The sequence below is a fragment of the Neolamprologus multifasciatus genome, chromosome 23, assembly GCF_963576455.1.
Source record: "Neolamprologus multifasciatus chromosome 23, fNeoMul1.2, whole genome shotgun sequence".
Lineage (NCBI taxonomy): Eukaryota > Metazoa > Chordata > Actinopteri > Cichliformes > Cichlidae > Neolamprologus > Neolamprologus multifasciatus.
This window is the reverse complement of record NC_140460.1, coordinates 13,977,968-13,986,923: the sequence shown is the minus strand read 5'-3', so window position 1 is coordinate 13,986,923 and position 8,956 is coordinate 13,977,968. Positions and strand designations below refer to the sequence as shown.

Genomic DNA, 8,956 nt, shown 5'->3' with positions numbered 1-8,956 from the left:
GGGAGAAATCACAGACCTACAGTTTGAGGACAAAGTGCTGAAAATTCGTTTCTTTATTGTGAGAACAGAAAAGTTCATCATCCACGTGGTTTTGTGGCTCTTTGGGTAAAGGTGAGCAGTGTTTAAAGGCGTTTTCCAAACTCCAGCGGGTAAGTTTCCTTCGCGGAAACGTTAAGGTGACTGTGACCTGTGTTGTCTGTCTCAGCTGTTGGAATTGTTTGCGGCTTCTCTGCACCGCGTAAAAATCCACGTGAATAAATCAACACGCTGTTAAACATTTATTGTGGGGAAACACTGGCCTCTAAACGGCTTCATTCATTAGTCTCTCTCCCTGCCTCTCTCTCTGCTCATTAGCTCGGGACAGAAAACATCTCTCAGTGGCGCATACCGCGCGTAATGAGCTGCTGGAGAACAATACGGGGCTCACTGGATACTTGACAAACACTCCTGCTCACATTAGAGCCCGTCTGCATGTGAATAACGCGGTGAGTAACACCGGGGACTCCGCTCTTTAACAAACAGTTCAACTGTCACAGGTGAGCGCTGCGCCCCGTGACTCAGACCTGTTCCCTTTTCACAAGTTTCAAAACATTTACGCGTGGAGCCGTGGGCTGAGTCCAGTTACATCATCAGCGACGGGCATAAAAAAGAAGAAAAGAAAAGAGAGCTCACACATCAGCGGGGGGAGGACGCAAACATGAAACCTGGAGAGGAAGCCTTTCTGCTCACTGTGGAGCCCCGAGCCGAAGCGATGGACGCGAATCTGCGCAGAGACGCGAAGAAGCCCAGGACGCTCCGCTGCAGTATAAAGGTGAGACACCGGCTGGCACTGCGCAGAGGACGCAGCGTGTGCGCATTTATCCTAGAGGAGTGCGCGACTTTGCGACTTTAAGCACACAAACTGAGTTTCTACTTCGGCTTCAAGGGGAGCGTTCCACTTTGTTCTCCACTGAGTTCAGTGAACCCACCTGTGGGTGCATGAAAGCAGCCGCACCTTAACGCGGCAAACATAATGAGCCACATAAATGTGGCATTTTCAAGTGGAGGTTTAATCTGAGGGCATTTCACCTTTTTCCCTCCATAACTTGAGGATTTTGCCCTCTGGGTAGGATTGCCTAAGCGCAAACCGAGCTTCACCTGAGATAAACAAGATAAAATCGGCCACAATGTGGTCATAAGTCTCTTGTTAGCTAAAATAATAATAATAATAATTTTTAAAAAATGAATCTGAGCTAATTGAAATCAGATTTAAATGCAGATTGAGTGTTTGCTGCTTGGGCTGATGATGCTGGAGGTGACCTGCAGGGAACAACTTGCCGCTTTCATCTTAATTAACGTGTTTCTAATCTTTCCGCACAAACTGAAGTTCACCCCCGCCAAAATCAAATGTTATTTCCAAGGCAGGAAGGGATTTTAATTTTTGTAATTATAAATCAAACATTTTTCTCCCTTGTCACTTTGGGAGGTTAACGATGAGGAATCCAACACGGTAAAGTGCAAAGTCTCAGTTACAGACTTGTTTACTGTGAGTGTGCAAATAAAGTAAATGTATTAATACCACTAATGTAAAAGATGCATTATATTAATTAATTATAAATTAAATAAACTTTCTAATTTTAGGCACTTTCATGTAGTTCAGAATGAAAACCTTAAAGGACTCTGTTTTAAATCAAACGTGTAAAATGTGTTTAGCAATAAATAAATTAAAAAAGAAAATCACTTTTTTCATTTGGATATATATTTTAATAGGTTGTTAAAAGAGGGAGCTTTGGAGTTTTAGATGTATAAGTCTGATAATATTCTATGAATTTATATTTTTACAAAGTTTGGGGACTTTAAACTTACATTGATTTGCAGTTGGTGAATTAATTCACTTCACAAAGTTTATTGACAGGTTCAAGCAAAGTTCCACCTTAAGATGGTCAGACTAAAGTTTTTTTTTTTTTTTGGGCTTTAGTTAAGGATGTTATTCTTAATAATATTAATAATAACTCATTTATGAAGCACCTTTCAAGCAACCCAAGGTAGCATTACACACTGAAGTCAAAGGCTGGTGAATTTATTTAATGTTTTCAAGCAGTTCATCAAATTCTGCATAAATGTTAGAATAACTCTTAAATCTGAGTGTTTTACAGTGTAATGTTTGACAGAGACTGAGAATTTAAACAACCTTTAAAACACACACACACACACACACACACACACACACACACACACACACACACACACTCGTTTTCATATCTTAGTGAGGACATCTAATTGACATAATGCTTCCCCTAGGCACTTACCCTAAACATCACAAATGAATGCCTAACCCTAATCCTTAGCCTAAACCTAAACATAATGTTACGGATTCAAATATTGGGAATGGATACAAGAGGAAAACCCAAAATAACAACACTGGTCCGGCCGGGTCAAGTCAAACGATGATTTAATGAACACACGCGTGGGAGATGGACACCATACAGCAGACAGCATCAGATCTCAAAATGGTGGAGCCTTGATCAAACTCTTATAGTCTCTAGTGGCCCCCACCTAATCATAAAAGCCTAAACATTCACATTCTTTCTCACACACAGCGCCTAAGCTACGACCTTGGCTCCCTGTTTATCTGCTCCTGGTGAGATGGGGCAGTATGCTCTGTTCTCTTCTAACCAGACAAATAAGGCGATATGACTTTTCTGCAAACAGTATTTCTTATAACTCACAGTATAATGCATCATAAAACAATATCATTCATTCACAATAAATCAGCAGTCTAATGTAATGCAGATCAGTTTACCAAATGTAATAGTTATCACCTTCTTCTAATTCAGGAGAATAATGCAAACGAGAACTACATAATAATTCACAATCTTTAATTAGGGGTCTAACATGGCATAAAATAATATTATAATCCGACAATAACCTAACTGTGACTGTAACCCTTTTAAAGCCTTAAAAATGCCCTCAAACTTGTGGGGACAGGCACTTTGTCCTCATAAGCAACTGTTGGTCCCCACAAGTATAGTAAACTTCCAATTTATCTGTCCTCACGTAGCTATGTAAACATGTACAGACACACACTTGCCTTAAGTCCAGCTGTTACTGCTGATCCAAAACCACATCACACATCCACAACAGTCAGAGTCTAAACTCAACATGGATGAAATGTAACAAAGAACACAACTGAAAATAATGAACTCAACCTGAAACATTCCCAGGAGGCTTTGTGCTCACCTGTGTTGACCTCTCCACGGTCAGAAGAATCGAACACAGATTATTAAATGAAAGGTGTGTGGAGGGAAAACTAAAAAGATTACTCAGCGAGAGCAATTAAAAAGTAAAATTAAGTTTGGTTTACCTGCAGAAGCAAAGACAAATGTTCAGCTTTGACTAATTTAGATTCTCAAAGTGAGGACCAGGGGCTGACAGTAGCTCTCCATCCTTTCATATGGAAAAGAAATGAAGCACTAACCTCTCTTTATTCACTTATAGTTCATGTCATACTACAGGATACTGCAGCCTTTTGTATGTAAATGATGGATGCAGCTTTTGGAAATCACCCATTAGTTTTGAACTTCCACATTTAGATGCTTCAGCACCTTATTTGCTTGTTTTGTCCATCCATCCACTCCATCTTCATCCGCTTTTTCCGAGGCCGGGTCGCGGGGCAGCAGCCTAAGCAAAGAGGCCCAGACCTCCCTCTCCCCAGCCACCTCCTCCAGCTTATCCGGGGGAACACCAAGGCGTTCCCAGGCCAGCCGAGAGATATAATCTCTCCAGCGTGTCCTGGGTCTGCCCCGGGCCCTCCTCCCGGTGGGACATGCCTGGAACACCCTCACCCAGTGAGGCGCCCCAGGGGGCATCCTTGTCAGATGCCCGCGAACCACCTCAGCTGGCTCCTTTCGATGTGGAGCAGCAGCGGCTCTACTCTGAGCCCCTCCCGGATGGCCGAACTTCTCACCCTATCTCTAAGGGAGAGGCCAGCCACCCTTCGGAGGAAGCTCATTTCTGCCGCTTGTATCCGCGATCTCGTTCTTTCGGTCACTACCCACAGCTCATGGCCATAGGTGAGGGTAGGGACGTAGATCGACCGGTTGTTTTGTCATTATTATTAAAAAATATAGAAATAAAGCAGCAGAAGAAGTTGGGATGGTTGCATCTGTCAGTCAATTCTTATTTGTGGTAGTAACTGAAAGAGCCATTGGCCTAACCGAGTCCAACTTTGTTGTGAGCAATTTTGAGATGTCACAATTCTATTTAGTGGAAATGAGGTTTTAGATTTGGATGAAATCATGATTTACTGGTAAAAGAGCGTCAAGGGGCGTCCAATACTGGAACAGACTGGCAGCACGTGGGAACTATGAGCCAACAATTATTTCACATTTTAGCAACAATAATTTTTTTTATACAAGTTTTGGCCACTATATTGTGTTTTTCTTTTTGTTGTTGTTTTTTTTTGTTTTGTTTTTTTGGAGCTGGAAGTTACTGTGTTGCTACAGCCAGATTATTAGATGAAGCTAACAGGCCTTGATTCCATTAAAAGTGCTCCAAAAGAAACCCCTACAGCACAAACACGGCCCACAGGGCCAGTTCAGGGACGCCAGTTTGGTGAGGTGACGCCTAGGAGGCATCATGGCCGCCTGTGTTTCTCACCAAAGGCGAAACCTCTGGGGCTGAAAAATGACGCCATCATGGAAACAATGAAAAAATGCTTCTGTGATGCTTTAAAAGGGGGAAAAAACTCAATGCAGAGATTAAAACAGTTTCTTGTAGCAGACTGTAAGCATGTTTATATCTGCTGTAAAGTTTTAACGTGGGGTTTTATCGAGGATTGGCTCATTTTTGAAGCCTCTAGTGGACACTAGAGGAACTGCAAAGACTAAACTAAAGCATATAAGGCCTTTGTTGGCCCAGAGGTTGCTGTTTGATTGTCACTCAGTCATCCAAACTTTGGGAAGCCGTTTTAGTGCCTTGAGCACAAGCTCTTTTTTTCTTTCTCTCACTTGCTAATCGGATCCTTGTTGTGGAAATTTCATCGTGTTTCTGCTTCAGATAAATTCCTGGACCAGAAGAGAATGCTGACAACTTTGTTTTCCATCACTAATAACTTCATTTGATCCCTTTTGACAGCGGTTTTATGTGTTCGGGATCCTGCATCCAGCTCCAGTTTTGTTATGTGTTTGGCTCTTGCTATTAAAAGGCTCAAAGCACTGACTTAAAGGAGAATTGTTGCCTGAACGCGTGCCAAAGGAGCAAGTCGTTTCTTCCCTTTACGGCAGTAATGGGAGGAAAACAGTTTGTTCTTGAGTTGTGAGTAATATTAATGCAAACACTGGTGGTTGCTTTCAAAATTCTAAGAGAAATGACTCCTCTTCTTCACCGTGTGAGTGACACATATGAGTAATAGGTTTCGGAAGCCTGGGGGGGTGGAGGAAGTTTTTTAGCTTTCCAGAGGGAGAGCGTTTATTTGAGTTTGGAATCTTCTGAGTGTTTACCTTCGATGTTCTCACGTCGCCTGTGGTGGGTCCGGCCGCTGCAAATCTTTCCCTGTTTATCTTCACTTTAAAGCCCTCCTCCGCTGAAGCCAAGCAAACATAAGCAGGGTGGAGGACAGTGAAACAGCGAGGCTCGACCTGCAGGTGTCTTCACATCATCCTGAGACTACACAGTGAAATTTGCGAGAATGCACCTGAACTTCAAAGGTGTGCAGTGTTATGTTTAGACAATGGGAGCAGTTCAGCATGAGCGGAGCAGCAAGCCATTCGTCAGGAAGCTGTTTCTAAATCATTCCTGCAGCCTTTTCGGTCAGGACTGTACCGCCAGAGCTTTGAAATAGCTGTTGTCCCTCCAGTCTAACATCAAATGAATAAAAAGTTATAAAGATGTGCTCTTTGTTCTCCGCGTCAACAAGGCTTCACACGAAGCAATCACATCCATCCATCTTTCCTTGGTACGCTACTATTTGCACCACGCTCCGCTCTCTATTTGTTCAGCTTTGTTTTCTATGGTCCTCTTGAGCTACACCTGGAGTCTACACCCAGGTGACACCGTCAACCTCTCTTTAAGGATAGCTCTGCCAGCGTTTGGGCCAAGTTTCTGCACAGGGGCATGCAGTGTTTACATCATGATCAGGAGCATGAGAAGCATTGGAAAGCCTCACTGCACCTGAGCATGAGGCTCGCCTCTGTGACTGAGTCACAGTCAAATCGCATTGTATTTCTTTATCAGGGTATGGTGAGAAGATAAGCACAGCTGCCATGTCTACTGCAGACAGATGCTGTGCTCGGATTAGCACAAACTGCAAATGCAGGTGAACGACAGCAGTCATCGCAATAAGCTCTAAACGATAAGGCAGGCGTGTCCAACTCCAGGCCTCAGGGGCTGGTGTCCTGTTAGTTTTATATATCACCCTGAATCAAATAACTAGTTCATTAACAAGCCTCTGGAGAACTTCAAGACATGTTGAGGAGGTCATTTAGCCATTTAAATCAGCTTTGTTGGATCAAGGATGCATCTAAAACCTGCAGGACACCGGCCCTTGAGGCCTGGAGTTGCACACCTCTGCTGTAAGGTGAAATACCGAAGTTTTTTTTCATTTGCCCCAAAGTGGGCTGTGAAGGTACTGCAACCATTCGCAATAAATAAAACGTTCAGTTTTTTAATTTTGACATTAAATATTTAAATTTTTAAAGAAACAGAACTCAGGGACTGTATTGGAGCATCACCTGCTGATATTTGCTAATTAATTTAATTAATAAATTTAATAAAATCCTAGGAGAGCTATGGTGTTGTTATGAAGGGGGGAAATATCAATAGAACCTGAACCGTGTTCATTTATACTATAAAGTTTGGCATTTTAACATGCAAGTATCTTTTATACAGCCATTGGTATTCACAGGTTTTAAGGAGGCTGTGTACTAGACTACTTCTTGGATTGGTGCACACTTTGAAGCGCGGCCCAAAACTCGAGGCTCGGGCAGTCAGCGCTGAATGTGCGGTTTTGAAAATGTTAAACCAGTATATTTAACAAACTGATATATGAGTAATATATCAGTCTTACTCAACTGGAGAATAAGCACATTTTTCAGAACTGCTTTAAATGTCAGCGCTCCTTTGTTCACGATGCTATTGTGCAGAAAATCTGTTTTATGTTTGTTTCACAATAAGGGGAGGTGACCTGTGCACATACTTTCTTTTAAGTATCCTCAGAGAGTTTGTACACATTTCATGCACTTTTTTCCTTTTATTTCCCCCCTTTTTTTCTCTTTTTTTTGTTTTGTTTTTTTGACTAGAACACATATAAGAACAAAATAACCACAACCCGTGTCCATGAAAATAAAAGCTTTTGGAATTTAAGAATGAACTTCCCTCAATTCTTCCCTTCCCAGCAGGGTTGAAGGTTGGGACAATGACCTCAAATCACAGAGAGCTAAAAGTGTTCAAAAAGGAGAAGTAAATGAATAATGCTCAGAGAATCCAAATACTTAAAGTTTGTAAAAAGTTTCCCTTTTAACAAACAGCAGTTTTTTAGTTTAATTAAATTTTATGCAGCTGACACAATTATCTGCTCTTTTCCCTTTCAGTAGAACAATCCTTCCAATTTACACAGTTGAATGGAGGAAAATCTCAGTTCTTTTTTTTTTTTTAAATGGCAAAAAGCCATGTCCATGCATTTAAACATACAGATCAGAATCTGTCATTTAAACCACATGTTGAAAAGACTTTGTCCAACCTTTTCTTCTCCTCACGTGAGCAGATGTCTGATTTCTTTACCTTTATTTTACTATCTGCTCTTTATGGGACAGATTTACTAATGTATTGTGCCAAACATGCGATTTGGCATTAAAGTAAAATATATAGATACTGACAGTGACAAGACTTACCTTGTTGATGTAAAGGAGTTGCTATGGTAGCCCTGAGAGGCCAGACGGACTGCAACTTAAGAAAACACCAGCAATAAGAAAAACGCTGCAATAGCACACAAAACACGACGGAAATAGGAAAAACAACAACGGAAATAGGAAAAAAACAAAACAGAAAGAGGAAAAAAAAAGATTTCCAAAAGCACAAGTGAAGTGTTTCTGGGGAGACAATAACCGGACAGACCAGTTAGAAACATGCTAGGTGTGTTTTATCATGATTTTCATATACTGATGACAGATTTTTAGGCTAATAGGCTAACACATTTACCTCTCATCTTTTCTTTCCTCACAAAACAGACAGATCCTCCACTTCTTTTAATTGTCTCCCAGCGCAATTCTTAGCATATTTTGGTTCCTGCAACTGATCCGTCAGGTAATTGTCTCCCCAGAAACGCTTCCCTTGTGTTTTTGGAAATCTCTTTTTTCCCTATTTCCGTTGTCGTTTTTCCTATTTCCATTGTGTTTTGTGTGTTTCTTATTGCTGGTGTTTTCTTAAGTTGCAGTCCGTTTGGCCTCTCAGGGCCACCGTAAGTTGCTTCTCTAGGCTTTCTCTAAGTACAGGGATGAGAATATTGAAATTGAGTGCACAAACATGTGCCACATTTAATTAACTGCTGATTGTGTTGATATTTAATGCCAAAAAAAAGCACGTCTTTGTTTTTCTAAACACAGTTGCAGTCAAAAAATATCATCCTTAAAGCTAACCACATCTATGAGCGCTATTTGGGGATTGCGCTCTCATGCCATTTTAACCAGTTTAAAAAATGACCATAAACCCTGAGCTTGGTGGTGTTGGTCTCTTCCTGTGAAAAGGGAGTTCTTCCGTCTCACTCTCACCGAATGCTGTTCATAGGGGATTGTCTAAAACTGTAGGGTTATTACTGTGCTTACTTCTCTCTGTCTGTCCCCAAACTTTCCCACTGGCTGGGTTTTATATATAAATCTATGCTTGAGCTGGTTTTCTCTGGTCTGTGTACATTTGTGTGTTAAAACTGTCATCAGTACAGCTGACCCTCTGTTTGTCTCCAGTCAGAACAGAATTAGACAAG

General features: G+C 41.4%; 1 protein-coding gene across 1 annotated transcript in view; it reads left to right on the top strand.

Annotated features, from left to right (window-relative positions):
* The first annotated feature begins 341 nt into the window (after nt 1-341).
* Nucleotides 342-8,956, top strand: part of slco2a1 (solute carrier organic anion transporter family, member 2A1) — a 29,203-nt gene continuing 20,588 nt past the window's right edge. Inside the window, 1 exon segment of the mRNA XM_085150302.1 lies at nt 342-811. Coding sequence (XP_085006428.1) covers nt 698-811 — 114 coding nt within the window. The 5' untranslated portion in view covers nt 342-697.